Source organism: Channa argus, chromosome 2 (assembly GCF_033026475.1).
Source record: "Channa argus isolate prfri chromosome 2, Channa argus male v1.0, whole genome shotgun sequence".
NCBI lineage: Eukaryota > Metazoa > Chordata > Actinopteri > Anabantiformes > Channidae > Channa > Channa argus.
The window spans coordinates 2,894,506-2,917,906 of NC_090198.1; the positions used below are offsets into that span (position 1 = coordinate 2,894,506).

Consider the following 23,401-nt stretch of genomic DNA (forward strand, 5'->3'; position numbering starts at 1 on the left):
ATACATGGAATGTGACATTCTGTGCATCCAGGCTAAGGGAAAAGAGGGAGGAGGCTCTTAAAGTTGTAGCTACTGGGGAAATAATTCACCAGATCTTGTCCTATCAACCTGCAATGTTTTGATGTTGGTCTTTTTTTTTCTCTCACCACTTTCCACTCACCCCAACCACTCAAGGCAGATGGCCGCCCACTCTAAGCCTGGTTCTTCTGGAGGCTTCTTCCGTCAAAGGGAGTTTTTGGAGTCCGGGGATCAAACCACTCACCCTGTGGTCCGTGGACAACTGCCTTTACCAACTGAGCTACAGCCACCCCTTAGTGTATAATAAGGATTCATGCTCTCAAAATATGTCAATGATGAAATGAATGAATGAAATCATTATCTACCATCCAGTGAGAAATGAACTCATCATTTCAACAGAAATTAAAACCCCTGTTTGACGTATTACTGTATTGATGAAAATTACCCCTGTATTCATATGTTTCCATTCAAAAAGTGCATGTTTCCCTGCTATGTAAAATATGTGCCTAGGTATGCTCAAAACAAAGTTAATCAGTCCTACATTGCATTTTGGTGTTTTCCCTCCTAAACCAAATAACCATAAAATAATACCACTTTGACCCATCCGACCCACCTTATGTATATTTGTCCCACAAAATTGCCCTCACAAAAAAAATCTAATAATACTGTAAATGAGCACCCTCCTGTGTCGCAACATGAAGTTGGAATTGATTATTGTCATTTGTTGTTTAAATTGTGCCAGATATGGGACATGTCAGATTTTGGAAATATTGCATTTGCAGAGGGCTGTTTAAAGATTTTGCACAGAACCAGCACACAGTGTGAAAATTCCCAGGGGGCTAATAACCCCCTCCCCATCTACAACATCTGGTCAACCTGGGTGAGTCCCAGCCCAGACACCAATGCCAGGGTTCCCAAAATTGGGCTGGTTTAGACGATCTGTTCTTAAGTGTGTCATACATTCCTACTTGGGTATAATGCCTTGGTGGTCATGCCAAGAACAGGCCTGCAAGCGCCACACTACACAAATTATAAAAAACACATTTCCCCCTTTTTCAAATGTCATCATGCATGCAGTCTTTTTAAATATGGTCTGCCACACAGTAAGTTATAAAATAGTTTGTTCTTAAACTTTGTGACTCGAAGACAAAGTTGTTGTTTTTAATTCCCCCCTACCTGTATGGCCCAATCAATAGATGTAGTTTTGCCTTTCCAATAAAAGCCACCTATGATGTTGCTCAGGGGAATCAGTACATCTCCCACAAGGTGGCATACCAGCATGGCATTGTGATAACAATGAAAACATTTCTTTTAAGACTTCCATAAAGTTGATCCTGAATTTACACCATGCAGGCTTTTCTTCCCAGGTTTTGTGAGTGCTGTCCAAAATAAATGGACATTTCATAAATGGTAAATAACCACTTATATAGTGCTTTTATTCAAAGCGCTTTACAATGTTGATTTCCATTCACCTTTAAACACACACTCACACACTGATGGCGGTGGTTGCCGTGCAAGGTGCTCACCTGACCGACCGGGAGCAACTTGGGGTTCAGTGCCTTTCTCAAGGACATGTATCTGCGAACAGTGATTGAACCACTGACCCTGTGGTCTGTGGACAACTGCCTTACCAACTGAGCTACAGCTGCCCCAAAGGCTAGGGTTTGATGTAAATGCCAAGCGCTGACACATGTCATTGGAACACTGAAAACCTAGATCCCTCCCTCCCCCTCCAGACAAGACCTGGGCGCGGTCATCAGACAGAATTTCATTCTGCTGACTCGTGCCCCCACAGCCAGTTCATACACCTCTAGGTCTTCTAGTGCTCTATGGAGGTTGGCAAAGTCCCTGACCATGATTCTACTTTCATGTGCATACCCTCATGAGCAGCAAAATTGAATTCTTTAGTTCCAGGTGATGGTATGACTTTTATTTGAAAACCAGTGAGTATAAACTAAAAAGCCCAACGAAAATTTTGGTTATAGAATACAGTCAGCAATGTCCCTCTCCTGCACACTGTAAATCTAGGTAAGTAAACGGATTCGCTTTGGCTAGTATCTTATACTTAGGGTTGGTCTTGGCTCCTTTGTTTTAATGTCAGTGTCTGTCTAAAGTCAAGAAGCAAGAACATCATCTACTGTTCAGAAAGAGTAGTGGAAAAGGTTAAAGCATCTGTTATTTACACATTTAGAAATGTTTTTTTTTTTTTGTTTGGCTACTAAGAATTTCACCAACATCTGTCAACATCTGTTACGTGTCTGTCTATAGTAGTTAGCAATAACAGCTCAAACCTGTGCAACAAGTTGTCTCCATGACTGAATTAGGTCTTAGTCTGGAGTTAGAGTTGCTGATTTTAAGATGAACATATCTAAAGTCTGTGAAGAGTCCAGTGCAAGCCTGTGGGAGAGTTGTGATGCTGTGCCTCTTGGGTCATCCCTTACTATACTAAAATTCAGAAGAATGTTGTTCACCTTGGTTTTCTGTTTGTGAGAGGACACTTCCACCTTTTCCTGCTTTAACCACAATTCTGAGAACTATTTAATATTCCCTATTTAATATACATTTACACACAACCGTTTTTTTATTTGGCACTGTATTCATAAGTGCTTCTATGAGCATGTCAAGCTCCAGTAGATTCCTACATGTTAATATTTCACAACTGGAACTTGGACAATATTCAGGTTGTCAGAATTTGGTATCATCCAACTTCTTCATAAACACTGTTTCCTGTGAGGTGCATAGCTCTTTCTTGGAATACTTTCTTCACTAGATGGCAGCAGTGTCAATATATTACCAGTGGCTTTCCTGGGTTTCACAGTCCTGGAAGCTGAGACGTGGATGTTTCCATATGCATAGCTACAGTAGTGGACAGGATGTTAGAGGTCTTGTAATACATACCCAATAAAAGGCAACAGAAAAATAAAAAATAGAAAATTAATTTATAGGAATAGCATTTATAAAATCATTGGTTCCCAGTGTTCCACAAGATCTTTAAAGGGTGACTTCAACTATTTTCAATTTATATCCTATGTACTCATTGGTGGAGTGTATGTATATAAAACAACTCTATGCCTTCCAAATATTAAAATATTACTTAGCTTGGTGCTAATAAAGTTCTAGTGATTCAAAAGACATCATCTTAACTGAATAGCCCTCCAGATGATGTCATTTGGAGGAGTTTATCATATACAAGTACAGAGAAACAGTATTTTAACACAGGGAAGGCAGAGTAAAGTTTGACATAATTCATACACAGTATGTGTACTTTCAAATTACAACTATAACAAGCAAAATATGAATCACTGACGCTTGTCGCTTTTTAAAACCTCAGTCTGTTCTTGGAACTGGGTGATAAATTGAACTTCAAAACACAACTCTGCCAATTTAACAGCACAGATTGTATACACACAAACACACACACGCCATGAAAAATATTTTACTGAATAAAACTTCTCTCTTATCCAACTAACTGTAGATGAGTTTATACCCAAATGCAAAAACACATATACTTAAATGATGGCACAGAGATGCCAGCTCCTAGTACGAGAGAATTACATATTTTGTGATTTGATTCAGAAACCTTGAGGTTTCTCATTCATATTTAAGACACAATGAGTAAACAAAAGTTGCAATTGGAATATAATTCTGGGAATTAAAGCTCAATTTAAACCTTTTAGGCTACTAAAATCATTTGGCTTTTTAGCTTGTAAAATGCTTGACTTTTGTGAATGACGGATACTAAACTTCAAATATGTTGGCATGTCTGTGTTTAAACACTGTAACAGTGCCCCTAAAGTAATGAATGTAAGCCTGTAGCCCTCAACATATCAAGTGCCTTAGAGGTTTTTTGTCCAAAATAGGTAATGTTTACAATGTGTTGTATCCTTTTTTTCGAAATTTTACTTTTGTACTTTATGTCATGATCCGGCCCACACATCACTTTCTTCACTGGACTTTTATTTTGTACCTCCTTTTCTCCACTTCTTGTCCCCGGTATCTCTCCAGCTTACCAGTCATCACCGCTCTCAATTGTTTTCCCCTGTTCCCCTGCCCTTTCAAACCCAGCTCTCCCCTTGGTTCCCCGTCGGATCATCGTCTTTGTTTGCCACTGCCCTCCATGTCTTCTAGTTTACCTCACTCACGAATCCTGATCCTGTTTTTGCGAGTATAATTAGTTCCATTGGTTTAGTTTATTGGGTTATGTAAATATATAGCCTTTCCAGTGTTTTTGTTATTTCACGGTGTCGTTTTAACCCCCGTTTAGATCACTTTCTCCCTCCTTAGTTTGTTTGCTTCCCCCTTGTCGGTTTTAATGCTTTTGTTCTCCAATTGTGATTCTAGTTTGTCTACTCATCCCTCGTAAAACTCCTAGTCTGAGTTTATTCCTTGTTTTGTAGTGTTTATAGTATTCCGTTCGAGTTTGTGCCCGTTTTGTCCTCCATTATAGGAGCGAGTTTTTGTTAGTGGTTTTTCCCTGTGTTTTTTCTTAATCTTAAATAAAGCTTATTATTTTCACCGAACCTCTCTCGCCTTGTTGCTCTTAGGTGTTCTTTAAAAACTAATCCTGATACTTTAAGTGAAATGTAGACAATCTCCTTAGTACTTTTACTTGAGTAAAATATTTCTAGATGTAGTGGAGTATGTCTATGATCAGTACTTACAGTTTTACTTGAGTTTTGAATTTGTGCAGAGGTGATAGAAGTAAACACTTTTGTCCACCGTGACATTAAGACATTAGATGGTCGATCAGTGTAGTTTCATAGCTTAACGTGTTTTTTTCTGTGCTTGAAGATTGTATTAAAAATTCTTTCTCCTTACTCATTTGCACCATGAGCTTTACTGTACGAAATAATGCCTGTAGTTAAACATTTTGTTTAAAGACTCTCAGACATACTTTATTGCACAGATGTTTGTCTTTTTATGTGTCTGATGCTTGTAACTTTTTGATACCTTTTTTCTTATGACATGACGATCATTTAAAAATTTTGTATATTAGTGGTTGTTGTGGAGCATAGCGTGGTTGGAACATAGATGAGGGCACGTGAAGGCAGCAGCATCCAATGAACAGCTGACCTGCGCCTGTGTCGCTGGGTGGTGTATAAACAGCAGCTCCTCCACGGTACGGACCCGACCTTTGGACCGGGACTGGAACACAGCATGACGGACTTATGACAGATCATCAGCTGCGCTGCTCACGGACCCAGACATGCTTAATTTTTTCCAACTTTCGAAAAGCCAGGATGACTTTATTTGTGCTTTTCTCTTTGTTAAGTGTTAGAATCAGTCAATCCGTGGTGTCAGGACGCGGAGACGTTTATACAAACCACTGGGCTGTACGGATCACAGGTGGTCCGGAACAAGCAGATAGGATCGCAGCTAAATATGGATATGTCAACATGGGACAGGTAAACACACGATTTCAGTTTGCGAAAATGCCGTTTTTTAATGCAGCGACATGATGATCACTGTTTGAGTGAATCAGCTATTACCCCTATAGAAATATAATAAAAATGTCCCAATTCTGGCAAATACCCACTTAACGTTCAAAATAAAAATGTAATTAATTTAATGGGATATATTAGGCATATAGACAGGGTCTATATTTCCTGTAAAGTTATCTGCTGTAAAAGAGGGACTATATCCAAATACTGGGAAGGTTAATAATGCGTTGCCTTCCTTGCTGAATGTGTGGACTAAAATGCTCATATTAATCTATTAATATATCTTTGAAGCACTTCACTGTAAGGCAGCCCAAGATGCTCTAATTAATGGCTTTTAACAGTTTAAATCATGTTACCAATTGCCTATAAAAACTAAGGTCAGTCTTTTTTTAGATGTTTATGGTGGATATAACAAATGTACTTTGTGTCTTGACCATGCCTAATACGTTTTTCATTCATTCATAAATTTGCAGAGGAACTGTGCTTTAGTACAGTTTTAAAGTATAAAAGCTTTTGAGAAAAGTACGGACGCTATGGGATAAAATGCAAATAAAAATCAAATTAAGTGACTTTATTGATGTTTTATGCAGAAGTCAATTTTTCTTGAGTAGTGTTTGTACTGAAGTACTTTACTGGGTAACTTCCATTATCTTATTTACTACACTACATCTAATTGTGCCACTAGATGTATCTTGATGCCTTGATACTTGAATTTCTGAGTTTGAAATGATACCTAGAAAAATGTAAATATTTGATACTATGTATCACCATGGTGATAAACCACGATAAACAAAAAACCATTAAGGGCATAAAACTTTAGATTTTTATTACATGGGTATTATAACAAGCTGATAAAATGACAAAAATGTACAACTTTTCTTTGCTAGTATCAGAGAACAGATTTTAAAATTAAATATTAAAATGTATTCTTTATGAGGTAGTGGTATTTTTCTTATCCTTCACTGGAAGCCTTTGCTGTAACCTCAAGCTTCTTTTTGGCATCCACACATTTTTTCCATCGGTACACAGCCATTTTCAGATCTCTCCATAGATGTTCAATCAGGTTCAAGTCTGGGCTCTGGCTGGGCCACTCAAAGACATTCAGAGTTGCCCTGTAGCCATTTCTTTGTTATCCTGGCTGTGCTTAAGGTCGTTGTCCTGTTGAAAGATAAATCTTTGCCCCAGTCTGACGTCGAGAGCACTCTGGGACAGGATTTCATCAAGGATGTCTCTGTACATTGCTGCATTCATCTTTCCCTCAATCCAGACTTGTCTACTAGTACCTGCCACTGAAAAACATCCCCAAAGCATGATTGCTTTGGGGATGCTGGCACCACCACGCTTTACTGTAGGCATGCTATTGCCCAGGTGGTGAGCGGTGCCTGGAAGGCTGGAGCTCTTTCAGCGTGACCATCGAATTCTTGGTCATCTCGCTGACTAAGGCCCTTCGATCTCAATTGCTCAGTTTTGCCGGCCGGCCCACTCTAAGAAGAGACCTGGTGGTTCCAAACTTCTTCCATTTACATATGATGGAGACCACTGTGGTCATTGGGACCTTCAGTGATGCAAAAATGTTTCTGTACGCCTGTGCCTCGATAAAATTCTGTCTCGGAGGTCCACATACAATTCCGTGGACTTCAGGGCTTGGTTTGTGCTCTGACACGCACTGTTAACTGTGGCACCTTATATAGACAGGTGCATGCTTTTCCACATCATGTCCAGTTAACTGAATTTCCCACAGGTAGACTCCAATCAAGTTGTATAAACATCTTAAGGATTTCAAACAATGTTGACATTATGGGGTATTGTTTGTAGATTTGAGGAAAATAATGTATTTAATTTATTTTGGAATAAGGATGTAACATAAAATGTGGAAGAAGTTAAGTGCTGTGAATACTTTCTGGATTCCCTTTTATTTCCTCCCCAGCTGTCAAAATATCTTAAGTGACCTGCTGAAAGCAGACTGACTTTTCAATTCAATTAAACTTTATTCATATAGCGCCAATTCACAAAGTAATCTCAGGGCACTTTAAATCTAGGTATAAAGATAGAGAAGATATAGAGAAAACCCAACCAATCCCCTTGAGCAAGCCCTAGGCAACAGTGGAAAGGAAAAACTCCCCTTTAACAAAAGAAACCTCCAGCAGAACCACGCTTATGGTGGCTGGCCATCCACCTTGACCGGTTGGAGTAAGAGGAGAGAGGAAAAAAAGAGCAACAAAAAGCAATAATAAAACATTGGGCAGGTTGGTGGGACCAGTAGCTGTACACTGGAAAACATACAGCTCCAAAGCTGGGAACATCTGCAGAAGGGGACAGAGAGAGGAAGACAGAGAAGGACAAAGACAACCATGGGAGAAAGAAAACACAGATGGATGGATGGAAGTTTCCCGACCATCTCTGCTAATTCCTTCCTCATGCTGTGCATTCCAAGTTCAGCCCAAACATAATCCTTGCATGTCTAAAGCTGCTGCTATAAATTGCAGGGGTTTTTGCCATAAATTTCGATGTGTGGATGTGACAGTGTTGGTACATATGCCAGTGGTGCATGAAAAGAAGAGCTACCCTGCAAGATTATAGCTTGTAGGGTGTGTTATTGTCATTGCAGGCTGATACTCATTACATTCTGTCTGGCACTATGTAAGAGAAAGGTCATGCTGGCTAATCCAAAATCTCTACATCCATAATGTGTAGCAGCATCTTCATTTTATATATTGTTCTTATATTTTGCATCTATAAATTATTTATTCAGGCTTTACATTTTATTTGACCTGTTTATAGATTCTTAATACAGAAAATGTAATGACTGTGGTGCAGGAAGGTAGAGCGGTTGTCCACCAATCTCACAGTTGTTGGTTCAATCCCTGGCTCCTCCAGTCACATGTTGAAGTGTCCTTGAGTAAGACACTGAACCCCAACTTAGTTGGTCCCGGTGAGTGGTGGGCAGCTGCATAGCAGCTCCCCCTTTGGTGTAGTATGAGTGTGTGTGTGTGGTTGTGATAGTGAATGGGTGAATAAGAAGCAGTGTAAAGTGCTTTGAGTGCCAATAGGTAGTAAAGCACTATATAAGTGCAGACCATTTATCATTTACCATCTATCAATCCAACAGTTGTTGGTTCGATCCCTGGCTTCTCCGGTCAAATGTCAGAGTCCTAGAGCAAGAGACTGAACCCCAACTTAGTTGCTTTCAGTGAGTGTTGGCCAGCTGAATGAGAAGCAGTGTAAGTCACTTACGGTGCCAATAGGTTGAAAAGCGCTATATAAGTCCAGACCATTTAATAAAAGATGATGTATTGTCATAGATGAAGCATGTGTCAGTGTATAGAGTGAAATCAGCTTCACCTTTATCAGCTACTGCTTTTAATTCTACATTGTAAAAGTGATGAATATCAATGATTTCTCAAAGTCAGTGGTCAGAAATCAGTTTTTTTTTTAAGTTGTTCTCTTGAATGTGTACATGAGATCAACCTAAACACCTGAGCATTCGAGATGTCTGAAAAAGCCTTTATGATGCACATTTGGAACAAATCTTGACTATATTCATGTTATGAGCAGCATCAAGGTAGCGTATGTAGTACTTTGAGGTGGAGTGTTGTACATTTCAAGCACATGGTTGCACTCTCATTTCAGTATTATCCAGGGTGCTTTTCATTTACATGAATGTTTGCCCTCATGACATAAGAGATCATCTTTATAGGTGCATGTGCAGCCCACTGCCTGTAAAAAACAATACATTTATTAACTACAAATTTAAATTATACTTACAACTGTAACCCTTTACAACAGTGCTACCTTAAATCTCTTATTTTATGTGGACAGTCTAAAAAAAGACAAGATGTTTGTGGTTAGAAGAGAGGATGAAGACAGATGTATATAATTGGAGGAATGGTTTGAGTTTGGAGTGTGCCAGTAATGCACATGTGGTGAGACTTGTGCTCAGAGGTCTGCCTTGTTCTCTTTACTTTGTACCAACAAAATCAAAATTGTTTTGGTAACAGCAGCTCACATAAATCAACAGATTGCTAAATGTTAGTATAATGTTTTAGAGTATATGTTAAAATTATCTTGTTGATGTTGTGTTTTTTTATCAGATTGGAAGTCTGGAAGATCATTACCATTTCCACCACAGCAGAGTGGTTCGCAGAGCTGTGTACTCTTTGAAGGGCCCCCACAGCTTCATCCACATGGATCCCATGGTAAGAGTTGGATCAATTTCTTTCAAGTGGAGTCAACAGAGCAGGTGTGAGCATGTGAGCACTTTCCCTCATTTGAATCATTGCAAGCAGACCTGCCAACAACAGGCATTGTTTAGTGTACAACACTGGCAGCACTTCACATATTTCTCTATTTTTCCTAATCCATTAGTACAGCAGTAGTGTGAAAATGCTTCTCATTTCTTATGATTAAAAATACTTGACCAGTATTTTCTCTTACTTTTAAATTGCAACAGTTTTAACTGGTTACCAAGTTACCAATTACCAAGACAACAGGTTGGCTTCTCTTGCGCTGACTTTCTATGTGGCTCTTTCCTCCAAAACAATGCCAATAAAGAGAGACACTTTAATGACAGTAAACTTGAATTTTCATAAATCTAGTGTATTTATGTCTGAGTGGGATGATGTGTCCTCAGACAGCTCATTGCTGTCTTACAGTTAGATGTACTGTAGTGTTTCTGGCATTTGCATTCACATTTTAGGTGGACTGGGCCCAGCAGCAGGTAGTAAAAGAGAGAGTGAAGAGGCATGTCCAGAGTGACCTAAACATCATGAATTTCAATGACCCTAATTGGTCCAACATGTGGTACATAGTGAGTACACTACACTGTCATTCACCCTTCCATATCCATTGTGCCTTAGAAGAGATAAGATGTTTGATGTTTGCTTTCTCGGTTTGTCCTCAGCACTGCAATGATAAGAATAGCCCCTGTCACTCAGAGATGAACATTATATCAGCCTGGCAGAGGGGTTACACTGGAAAAAATGTGGTGGTCACTATATTGGATGATGGCATTGAGAGGAACCACCCTGATTTGGCTCAGAACTATGTATGTGTTGTCCATCCAATTTCTCCACATATGGGTACATATATGTTCTTAAGAATTACATTTTTACATGTACAGTAAAAAAGTAAAATTATTTGATTTTGACTTCTATTAATCACTTCAAAATCACACAAAAAGAACTGTTATAGAAACATCAGATGGTGAAAGAAATACTGAAATGTTTTCTATGACTCATTCACTTCTTTGCATTTCACATTTATTTCTGTAGGACCATCTAGCAAGTTATGATGTCAATGGGAATGACCATGACCCCACACCACGTTATGATGCCCGCAATGAAAATATGTAAGAAATAAATCATTAATGTTGTCAACTTTTCAGTCAGAAGTGTGTATTCATTAAAGATAAAGCTGAATGCCCACACTATGAAAGTAATAATTTCAGATGAGTTTCACTCAAAAAAACCTTACAGTGCCTCAAAGTGCCTGTTGGATTGTCTAACATGTGACCAACAAGTTTTTGAAACACTCCAAATATTAAACCCAATTCATGCAATTTGAACCCAATTTGGTTCTCTTCTCGTTGCTTAGCTACCTACTCAATTACATCATTTAGGGGCTTTAGCCTATCCCAGTGTTTACAGATAATGTAAAATCAACATGGGTAGAGATAAACTAAAAAATGTGACCAATATTTACTGAAACAAATTGTTGCAAGAAAGAAACATAATATAATTGAGTAGATTTCAAATAATAAAAGCTTAAGTAAATTCTATTAAATAACTTATTGAAATTTATTTTAAAAAAACATAAGGCAATACTAAGTAAATCAATAACTAAAATTTGTTGGGTTTAGTAATAGTATAGACAATTATGAGTTGATGTAATCAATATATTTAGTAAATATAACTAAATTTAACAAACCTCTATACATTGCATTTGTGTTATACAGATTAAAGTTAAATTTATTCATGAAGTATATGGATATAGTTATTCAATATATACTAAATCTAAACTTTTCATTTACTACATCAAGTAGTAATTGAGTTTTGGGGGGTTTTTTGTTACAGGTTTTGTTACAGTTTTTATACATTATATTTATACATTATTACTATTTATACATTATTTGCCATTTTGTTAATAATGTATTTGTTGCAATAGGCATTGTTGACTATATTGCAAAAACAATATTGCCAGCTGAGTATGTTTTCTCAGGACCTAGATAATTGTTACACTGTCTTCAGTTAGCTTTTATGACCACGCCCCCAAACAAGATCAAACAAGAGCTCAAACAGTTAACTAACTGCAGCAGCTAATAAATAAATAAACAGCTAATACAAGATAAAAATCATGTTTATAGATGTGTATTTGTGCATATTACAGTTAAATAATTCTGATTGAAACTTATTAACACAATTTTGTGGACACCCCGTCACAGCCCAGCTTTAAATATTTCTGGAACAAATAAACTTGAGCTCTTTCATACAGGCAAGATCCAGTGTGGTTACATGTGGTCATGTGCCATAGATCAGGTGGAAGTGAAAGTCAGTTAAAACTAAAGAGAGTTGAAGTTTTGTGTATTTATTTTTTGTTACTAAAACTCTACTCAGTATAATTGGAATATGGATTAACAAAAAAACACAATTATTCAAAGGTGATGGTTTTTGTTAAATATTACTTTACACCAGTTTCAGGTTTTACAGTGTATGAAGTGAAACAACCTGAGTAAACACAATTCTAAGTGGCAGAAGGAGGGAATTAAGTGGCATAAAATGATTAAACCAAAGCAAGACATAACAACACAGGAAACTGTGTAACCCAAAACTCACTAGTCCCAACAAAAGAGAGTCTGAAGCACAACAGGGGCAAGAGTTGCCATTAGGAGACACATTTTGTATAGACATAGTGTAGACAAAGAAAGTGGTGTCAGAGTATGTACATTGTGTGTCTGTGTGTACAGTATATGATTTTAATTATCCCACATTGCAATGCTCCGTATTTTAAAGAAAAGTACTTTTTAGATTATTATTATTTATTTATTTTCTGTCCTTTCGGCTTATCCCGTGAGTTCAGGGTCGCCACAGCGGATCATGTTGATTAGGCACAGCCCTTCCTGACGCAACCCTCCCCAATTTCTACCGGGACCGGCACTGCACAGCTGGGGAGGGGAATGGGCTGTTAGGGGTTCAGTGTCTTGCCCAGGGACACTTTTATTTATTTTCTTTTTTAAGAAATAAGAAAATTACTGTTGCTTGACTAAAATAGCTGTTAGTGATGAGGCAAGGTGACAATGATAGGTAAGTGTCTGAAATGTCAAATGACTGCTTACTATTGAGTGAACTACTTAATGTACATTATATAGGGAGAAGGGGGTGATTTTAGTCAGTCCAGGATCTTTAGCTCATAGCTAGCTAATGTTATCTAGTTTGTCTTTATGTCAGTCTGTCACTGGGGTTTTCAAAAATTCTTACAATTAAATATCTGAAAAGTGTGACACGCATTTGTATTCAAGCCCAGTCAGAACTTTGTGCAACACAACACACTTTCAATAAGTTACAAAGTGTTAGCAGAGCAATACGTAGTCTCAGCATGAGAAGTAAGATGGTGAACTTCCGGTGCATTTAACAAGAAACTTATTACTGACTGGCTACTTTTACAATAGCTCACCTGATTTGCTCAGATCACATATATACAATACACACAAAAAACACAAATAGAAAGTTAAAGAGTTTGAGTTAATGAGGTTTATTTCAGTTCTGATATTGCTGCACCTAAAATTACAGTGACATGTAAAGTTACAACAATATACATTTACATATTAATTGCATTTTCTACTCATTCACATTTAGTTTTTAGCTTTTCTACCATGGGTTACAAGACTGCCATGTCTTGGTAGATTTGCAGTCGTGCCACACTCTTTCCATTTTCAAATGCTAGATTTGGACAGTGCTTCATGAGATGTTCAAAGCTTGGGATATTATTTTTATAACCTAACTGTGATTTGAACTTCTCCACAACTTTATCCCTGACATATCTGGTGTATTCCCTGGACTTCATGATGCTGTTTGTTCAATAATGTTCTCCAACAAGAGTGTCTCAGAGCAGGTGGACTCTATTTACTAATTAGGTAATTTTTGAAGGCAATTGGTTCCACTGGACTAGTTAGTGATATCAGAGTTTGGGGGCTGAATACAAATGCACGGCAGACCTTTCAGATATTTATATGTAAATATATTGAATATTTGTCATTTTCCTTTCACTTTGGTACAATTATGTACCAATTTGTGTTGGTCTATCCCATAAAATCCAGATTTACACTTGTGGTTGTAAACGTATCCATACTTTTGCAAGGCACTGTAGTTCTCACCATTCACAAGAAGGACAGAGTCACTTATGTACTTAAAGCCAATAGATATGCATTAAATGTCTCAAGTTGCTGATTTAATTCATTTAATTAGTTTATTACTTGAGCTCAGGATTTTACAAAGAAGCTATCAAGACACCAGAGTCACTGTTGCTGGTTGCAAGCTTCCACAGTCACACTTCTAATTGTCACAATCACTGTGTTTGTTAACAATGTGGCAAAAAGAACACAAATGTGCAATGCTAAGCAAGTAACAAAATCAAATCTAGCTAGGATGTTACCATAAACTAACCTAAAACAAAAAAGGGTGGCAGTTTAGCCTTGTTAAAATTAGATCCTACCATGAGCACAGTAAGATTACACTGTGGATTAGACACTGTCTGTGTCTGTTTTGGCAAATGAGGGAGAAGAGCCTTGTCCCTCTGTGCTGTGTGGTGATCACAGATGAGCCAGTAATGTAAATATAATCTGAGGAACCAATCACATACTTGAAGCTACACACAAAGTAGCATGCAGATACAGTACAGGGCTTTATGTTCTTGAAATAGGGTGCAGTCTAAAGGCAAGTTGGGTGAAGGCAGTAAGGGGAGTCTGCTAGTTTGGCTTTGTCTGAACAGCTTTAAAAACATGTTATAGCACAATACAATATTTTGTTCAAAACTTAAAAAAAATCTGAATTGATATAATTTAAAAAAGGCACTTACAGAGTGTTTCAAGTTCATAAACGTGTTCCCTGATAATTGTAAGAGGAGAATGGCTTTAGAAAATAAGGCAGTCAATTTTTTTTTGTTGTTGTTGCTTTTTAAATATACATTATCTGTGGGCAACTTTCTACAAAACAAGGTCTGGTAAGAAAGGATAGTGCCATACTTTTATGACCTTCCTCTCTTCCCAGGCTCAGAAGGGGGGACATTAAACTCTCACCATATGATCCAATGACATCTCTTTAAATGATAAATAAAATACACTTGGTGGTGATGTGGTTTATAAAATAATCATCCACAACAGTACTCACTGTCAAGTTATTTATCCTGGAAATGTGCTATTTAACAGATCACAGCTGTTTGTCACATTGTAATTTCTGTGTCTGCTTTCTGTTTGCATGTAGACATGGAACTCGATGTGCAGGTGAAGTTGCTGCAGTGGCCAATAATTCCCATTGCATCATAGGGGTAGCCTACAATGCTCACATTGGAGGTATGTTCTCCATCTTTTTTCGAATACTTGAAAGACTCTGGTCTGGGTTTAATCTTAGTCCACATATGATAGTTCCCTATGGGTCTGATGATAGGCCACATGCTTTGGATGTTGTCACACATATTTAGTTGCTGCTATCTGATGTTATCAGCACAATAGATATAGGCCAGTTAGGAAAAGATAATGGTTGGGATAATGGTTAAGATTCAGAATCAACATTGATTAAAGTACCAACTTTGTGTCAAAATGCTGTGTTCTGTCAATCTCTGATCAACCCCATCCCTAAAAAATTTTTATAATTCTAAATTAAGTTACTAAATGGAATTCTGTTCCATGTCATGTTTACTATCATCATAGTTGTTTTCCTCACATCTCGGTCATAATAACTAGGTGTACTCCAGATCATAACTATGGGCATGAAAAAAACAATTACCATTGAATGGCATAATTCAACTGTATCAACTTTTACATTTAGCTCAAGCAGGAGGCAATGTATGTTTGTGTGGTTTTGTGCACTTGCAATCCCTGTATGCAGAAGTATTTGAGTCAAAGACAGTGAACTCCCTCTTAGAGCACTACTTTGGAAATGCCCATACATCTGAATCCCTACACTGCCACCTTGATGAAAACTTAGAAATTTACAGACTGCTATATGTATTTTGGAAGTAGAGGGGTCATTAATGCTTTGGTTTGGGAAGTGTAGGACAAGACATTATCAACGCAAAAGCGAGTGTTAGCCAGCAAATATCAGCTATCTACCTAAAATTGACTAGGACAATATGCCAGACAAAGTATATACACTACTCACAAAAAGTTACAGATATTAGACTTTCAGGTAAAATTTATTAATGTTAAATGTTCACGTTAAGTGTTCACGTTACAGGGATATATCATGAAAGTAGGGCATTTTTTAAAAAAAGTCAAAATGATCTACCTACTATAATAATACAAAACATATATTTATTTATGAATATATAGAGAATTCTTCATTTGCACAATATATGTTAGTGTAGCTTGCATAACTATATGAACCCATATGGCGCAATACAACTCTGTAAATTTTTTTCCATTACCTTACTCTGAATACTTGCACTAAGTAGAATCAGCTAGGGATGCATAGTCCGGACAGTAGCTGCTGATAGCCAGCCTCAAGCTGCGATTTTAGTTCCTTCACCCATCTTCTTCTCAGTTCACTTTTCGCAGGGAAGTCAGTGTCGTAGTTTTTCTGAACAGTCCGAAAAGGCTGCTCCACATTTCCCTTCTTCAGTATAGCGATGACTGACTGATACATGAGGCAAACGCACTTCCAAAATGACATAGTGAAACAAAGTCCACCTCCCACTCCGTATGGAAGTGTCCAGCTTCCCCACTCATTTTTATACCCTTTCTTTAGTTAAAAGTTAAAAGAAAAAAAAGTTAAAAGAAATATATTGGAGGCTATCTCGCTAGCTTGCTAGAGTTTTGCAGCACCTGGCGCCGATGTAGGCACGCGCAGTGACCCATGTGTCACAAAAGGTCAGATGTCAGAATGGCTGCCCTGTACGTCAATTAAGTGACAAATTTCAAAGTGAGGACAGATGATGGGCTGACGTCCACTTTGTTAATTCCATGCGATCTACCCACACTACTTTTGCGATCGACCGGTCGATGCTTTATCAAAGCATTCAAACATAAGGTGGAGAAAAAATGGGGGATCATAGTGATCGGCTCTACCTTTTAGAGCGGAACACAAGTGGAAAATCTGTAAGGAGGTGGAGCGAAGCTGCTTTCAGATGGACCCAAACCAAGGATATCAAAGGGCCAGGGAGCTTTTAAAGGAGTATTTTGGCAATGAATATACGATATCAGAAGCCTACATGGATAAGCCCATATATTGGCAAGCAATTAAGGCAAAAGATGGTGAAGTGCTCCATTCGTTCGCTCTTTTCATAACCAATTGTGTAAACGCAATGGTAGATATGGAATGTATGGAGGAGCATAATACCGGATTTAGTATGCGGGTGATTGTTTCCAAGCTTCCATGTAAGTTTAGAGAGGAGTGGAGGAAGGTGGCGTGTAGGGCTACATTTAAGGACGTTTGTATTATGGCATTATTGCCATAGTTCCTGTCCGAGTGAAGGAAAAACAGGAAAACAGGGTAAATACTTTGTATGCATTCTTGGATTCTGGCTGCACAGCTACATTTTGCACAGATAAACAGAAAAGCTGAATCTACATGGGAAAAAGGTTAACCTTCTATTGACAACCATGGTGGAAAACAAAGTTGTGACCAGTAACTTCGTAACAGAGTTCAAGATAAGCCACCTGGAATCTAATTACTGGTCCCATTGGGTGCAAAGTCTAGAGCAGTTAAATGACTTTGGAATTGAGAGATGTTTCAAACCAAAAGGCTTTGGTCAGACCGTGACTGCCTCTCTAAAGTCCATGACCTTACCTCGTTTGGAGCTTACGTCAGCAACCTTAGCAGTTCGTATGGACAAAATGCTAAGGAAGGAGTTGGAGCTACAACTGAAGGTCTCTGTGTATTGGACTGACAGTACAGTGGTATTAAAGTACATCAGCAACGAGACATCAAGGTTTTGCACGTTTATAGCTAAAATGTCAGTGTTTCAGCAGACCTCAATAGTCTCACAGTGGCACTACGTAAACTCTCAGCTTAATCCGGCAGCGGGTGCATCAAGCAGACAGAACGTGAAAGCCTTTCTGTGAAACAAGCTATGGGTATCTTGATCTGACTTCCTTACACAGGCAAGTCAAGAAGTGGCCAAGTAATCCAGACTCGCAAGAGACTGATGTAGCTGATCCCGAGGTGAAAAGAAACAGTGAATGTTCTCGTAGTTGAAGAAAGCACTGATATAGTGGAAAGGTCAATAGAGTATTACTCATCATGGACACGCTTGAAGCGGGCCGTAGTGTGGCTCCTAAGATTGAAAGACATACTTCTAACTTCATCCAGAGGGATAAATAAGCTGCTAATATTGTCCAAGATATTCAGCTACAAAGAAAAATGCTGAACTTCAAAACAAGAAAGAATAACTTAACTGTGGGTGAGCTCCAGGAAGCTGAGGTCGAAATAATGTGTAACTGCCAGTGGAAGAATTTTCCAGATGAAATTTCAGCTGTGCTAAAAAAGGAACCAGTGAAACAAAGCTTCAGGAAGCAACCCTGCTAGTGAGCTAAAACATAATCCATACATTATCTGTAACTGCTTATATTGTTCAGGATTATACATGCTTGCATGGGTCATCTTTGAGTACTCCAGTTTCCGGCCACAGTCCAAAGTTATGCATGTAAGGTTATTTGTGTTTGTTGTGTCTGCATATGACAGACAAATATTCAGGGTATTATTTTCCTGAACTTTGTAATTTTAATAATATAATTAGTTAACCTAGAGGTAATGTGATGGGTTGTTTGTAATATTGTTGATAACATTTAATTAGGTATTGTAATTATTGGTACTTGATTTACTGTTCTCACCCAATTCTATAGCAATTGTGACCAGTCTGGTGAATGATTTGAACTGGTTATTTTAAGATATAATAAAGGGGTAATAAAGTTGATTTGTACATACAAGGTATTAGTAATTATTTATTGATTTTTTTTAAGCTTTTCACTAGGTTGTCAGATTTGTAGAGATTGTTGTTTCTAAAGTCATTTGTTTTCTTGATCAGTTGTGGAATGAATAAAAGTTCTTCAAGCGGTTAATTAAAAATAAGTGGGAAGAGTTGACATTCTTGTCTGGTTCCCCCCAGTAAAGTGTGAAATTCTGATGTGTGATGGTGCTTAAAATGTTTTTTAGTTTTAGCAGTAGTGTCATGATTGCTGTATTCATCTTGGTATTGTGGAAGTGGCTTTACTATGTGTATTACTATGTAAAACTGGTTTAAAGTTTGCCAGAAGTCTTGGGAATCCATCAGGTCTGGGGGATTTGTTATTTGGCATTCAGTGCTGCATCAGGGGTGAGGGGTGCATCTAAATCTATATCCATATATGATTGGGTATAGGTTACTGTAAAATTAAAAAATAATAAGAATAATTAATATTCTTGTGGTTGTTTTACAATTTCACTTGTGGGAGTATATATAGATGGGATCATCTTTATGCTGCAGCTGATATGCCACATATTTCAAGATTGTAAAACTATACTATTGAAAGTATTCATATTTGATTTATGTTTGTTTTTTTGTAATAAGGAGATGGGGAAATAAATTGGACTAGTAAGTGCAAAACCAACAATTAAAATAAAAAAGTATATTTTCCTTGTAAAAGTAAAACACACTTTTTGAAAACACAGTCATTAAACAACAAATCTCCCTTTTAGCGTGTTTCTCAAAATTTGACTTTGTTTGTTGTAAGACAATCTGGAGCAGCAATTGTTCAAACCTACCAGTGGTGGTCAGGGGGTCTAATTACGCTGAGAATCACTGTTGAATTGGGGTACTGGTAACTTAAGCCTCTGACATATGAACCCCCGACATTGTCTTTGGGGATTCAGCGCTGGACTTTGTAGTTGCATTGCACACATTTCCATCAAAGACTGGCATCTGGATATCAGTGCATGTGTGAAAGAGTTTTTAGTGACACTAATCAATACATACTGTACCAAACATATATTGCAATATCAAATTTCAGTATTCTTATCCCTGAAGTTAATCCATGGCTATTAGTTATAGGGGCACAGTAATCAGCATTCTTGTTAAATAGTTACAAAGCAGTTATTTTGTTTTGTCAGGTTACTACAACACACACAAACAACAATGGCATCTCTAAGTAAATATGTTTTTAGAGTGTGTGTTTTTTGCCACAGGCAAACACTGACTTTTTGATTGCATCTTTCTGAGTGTATGCCATACTTCAGATATACTGCTTCAGATCTTTAAAGTAAAACTACCACAGAACCACTACCTGAGCAAAAAAAAAAAAAAAAAAAAAGACTAGGTCATTTCAGATCTTTAATTTGATTCCTTTTGATGGATTCTGAAGTCAATTTAATCTTACAACTTACAGCATTGTCTGGCTGATTAATGAATTTCCAATTGACCTGAAGTTCTCATTTGAAGTTCTTTGGTTCTTTTATATAGCAACAATTCACAACAAAGCCATCTCAAGGCACTTATAAAAAGACTATAAAGATGTATAGAGAGAACCCAACAATTCCCCCTTGAGCAAGTCCTAGGCAACAGTGGAGAGGAAAAAATTCCCTTTAACAGAAGAAACCTCCAGCAGAACCAGGCTTAGGGTGTGCAGCCATCTGCGTTGACCAGTTGGAGTGAGTGGAAAGTGAAGAGAGAAAAGTAAAAAGAGCAACAAAAGCAACAACAAAACATAATGCAGGTTGGTAGGACCAGTAGCTACACACGGCTTCAAAGTCCGGGGACAGAGAGAGAGAGACAGAGACAGAGAAGGAGAAAGACAACTACGGGAGAAAAAACACAGAGTTAATGTCATACAGTGGTGACAATTGTTGGGTGGGAAGAGAGGAGAGAGGGACAATAGGAGGAAAGGAGCTCAGTGCACTGAGGGGGTGGGTCCCCCATCAGTCTAAGCCTATAGCAGCATAACTATAACTAAGTATAAGTTTTATCAAAGAGGAAGGTTTTGAGCCTAGACTTAAAAGTAGAGAGGGTGTCTGCTTCCCGAATCAGAACTGGGATCTGGTTCCACTGGAGAGGAGCTTAATAGCGACAGCTCTGCCTCCCATTCTACCTTTTGGAAATTCTGGAAACCACAAGTAGGCCTGTATTCTGAGATCGAAGTGGTCTACTGGGATGATAGGTCTTCTATATATGATGGAGCCTGACCGTTCAGAGCTTTATATGTAAGGAGCAGGGTTTTAAATTCTATTCTAAATTTAATGGGAAGCCAACGGAGAGAAGCTAGTGAAGGTGAAATATGATCTCTTGCTAATTTCAGTCAGCACTCTTGCTGCAGTAATTTGGATTAATTGCAGGATCTTTAGGGAGTTTGTATTATTTGGTTTTTAGATCTGAAACAATTTTAAAAAACATAAAGAGAGACTCAGGAGGCTTTCAAATTCTATAAAAAATATATTTTTTTACAACCCTGTTTAATTTGTGTCAATCATCACTACAGTTGTCACATACTACTCTGCAGGATTTAAGCTCTTTATGAAAAATATTTTGTAACACTGCTACTCTATGAAGCTAAATTGTATTGTGATTTTGTGTAGATGTTGCTTTTATTTGCAATATATGTAATGTGGTAAAGATGCTGGACAGGCAAGGCTGTTTACATTGGTAACTGAAATAAGTTTCATGTCTTCAACACAGGGATTCGGATGCTGGATGGTGATGTAACAGATATTGTAGAGGCAAAGTCCCTTGGAATCCGACCTGACTACATTGATATCTATAGTGCCAGCTGGGGACCAAAAGATGATGGCAAGACAGTTGATGGCCCAGGGCCGTTGACCAAGCAGGCATTTGAGGAAGGCATCAAGAAGGTTTGATCAGTTATAAAGAAACAAACTTTGAGCAGATTTATTTATTTACTGCATGCATGATGTGTGGCATCACAGAACAATGCATTTATGTTCCACAGGGCCGCAAAGGCCTGGGGTCCATTTTTGTCTGGGCTTCCGGTAATGGTGGTCGGCAGGGTGATCACTGTTCATGTGATGGTTACACTAGCAGTATCTACACCATCTCCATCTCCAGCACAACAGAGAATGGAAACATGCCATGGTACCTTGAGGTCTGCAGCTCCATCATAGCTACAACCTACAGCAGTGGAGAGTTGTACGAGAGAAGGATTGTGAGTACTAAATAAATAGCTACTTTATAGTATTAGTATAGACACTATTCAAGCTATGTTCCCATTACAGCTGAAGTGTCTTAATTTTTTTTTTTAACTGAAACAAACAAACAAACAAACAAACACACACACACACACACACACACCTTTATATGTAGTGCTTGTTTTCAAAAATGGAGGAGAAACAATGCAGATGTACACCAATGGAGACACAAGAAAGGTTCACATTTGTTTGGCATTTATGGAGAAGCTTCGAGTCAGACTGGAATGAACATATTGAAACTAAACAACTGAGGAGATTAACTTGTCACAGAAATCATTTTATGATTCACACATGGCTTACGTTTCAGTTAAGTCTGTGCAAGAATGACCCATAAGTTATGTCATAAGTCATAAAGTTATGGGTTTTGGATCTAGACTGATTAATAATGCTTCTGTTTGAGAGGTGAAGGATAAGAAAGTCTTCATTTTCATAGCAATCATAGCTAATTAGCTTCTCTAAGAGGTAATATTTTGTTAGGTCAGATTAACACAACCAAAGCTTAAATTAGAATAGCAAAGGAACATTACAGGTGATGGTCAAATAATTACAATATCTTCACAAAGTTGAGCAGCAGTGAGAGACTGGGTGCTACCAACTTCTATTAAAAAGAGTGTATATAAAGAGGGGCAAACACAGCATAGGCGCCTTGTGATGTTTGAAATAGATGAGATATGTAGTCTTTAAATTTTGATCATATCATTTCAATATCATATCTATTTCAAACATCACAAGGCGCCTATGCTGTGTTTGCCCCTCTTTATATACACTCTTTTTAATAGAAGTTGGTAGCACCCAGTCTCTCACTGCTGAGATGGTCTAATGATGCACTCTCAATGATTAAAGTGCCGATCCACTCTACATTTACAGCATAAACAACATACAAAAGAAACACAGGGAGAATTCTTTCCAACAGGCCCTGATCCTAGAAACAACAAGAAAATAAACACCAAACATTGAACCTTTTAAAATAAATCGAATCCAATTAACTAAATATTATTGCAAATAATAACGTATAGGGAATACAGGGTCTACTGAAAACAGAGGAGTGTGAACTTTTCAAAAGAATGTTTATCCCAAGTCCCAAGTTGTTTCACATTCAGTTGTATGTATGTCCATATGTGTGTGTGACCTAAAAGCATAGGTTGTGTTTGCTCATACTGTTGTGTACTTCCCTCACCATGTAGACAGTGGATAGAACAAAGAGAGATGATCATATGAAGACACAGTGATATGTGTTCAAACCAGGCTATTAGACGGGAGGGTATTAATGCAGTCAGTTCACAACTAGCAGTAAAAATCTTGAGCTGGCTTCACCTTTGGCTCTTGCTCCCATCCATGTATCTTGTATCCTGTTCCCACACTGTCTTCCCCAGTGTAAATATTATGCTTTCGTTTGTTTAAAAGTTAGGTGGAGGCCAGCCAAACAGTCAGGTCATCTTAAGTACTTCCTGTCAGTCTCTGTTTTGCTTCAAATTGTGTCTCTTGAACAATAAAGAGATCCAGGCAAATTAAGTCATTACACAAAGATGTAAAACAGGTGTACAGACTTGGGCAAGTTTTGCT

The 23,401-nt window shown here is 37.9% G+C and overlaps 1 protein-coding gene across 11 annotated transcripts in view; it reads left to right on the top strand.

Moving 5' to 3' along the window:
• The first annotated feature begins 5,135 nt into the window (after positions 1-5,135).
• pcsk6 (proprotein convertase subtilisin/kexin type 6) overlaps positions 5,136-23,401 on the top strand; it is a 38,511-nt gene continuing 20,245 nt past the window's right edge. For all 11 annotated transcript variants that reach the window (XR_010912280.1, XR_010912281.1, XR_010912283.1 and 8 more), the window contains exons 1-8: positions 5,136-5,423; positions 9,551-9,655; positions 10,156-10,266; positions 10,360-10,503; positions 10,730-10,806; positions 14,933-15,021; positions 21,312-21,484; positions 21,583-21,795. Coding sequence is in view for 8 of the 11 variants with exons in the window: in XM_067494627.1 (XP_067350728.1) it covers positions 5,187-5,423; positions 9,551-9,655; positions 10,156-10,266; positions 10,360-10,503; positions 10,730-10,806; positions 14,933-15,021; positions 21,312-21,484; positions 21,583-21,795 (1,149 nt within the window). In the remaining 3 variants the exon portion in view is untranslated. The remainder of the gene's footprint in view (positions 5,424-9,550; positions 9,656-10,155; positions 10,267-10,359; positions 10,504-10,729; positions 10,807-14,932; positions 15,022-21,311; positions 21,485-21,582; positions 21,796-23,401) is intronic.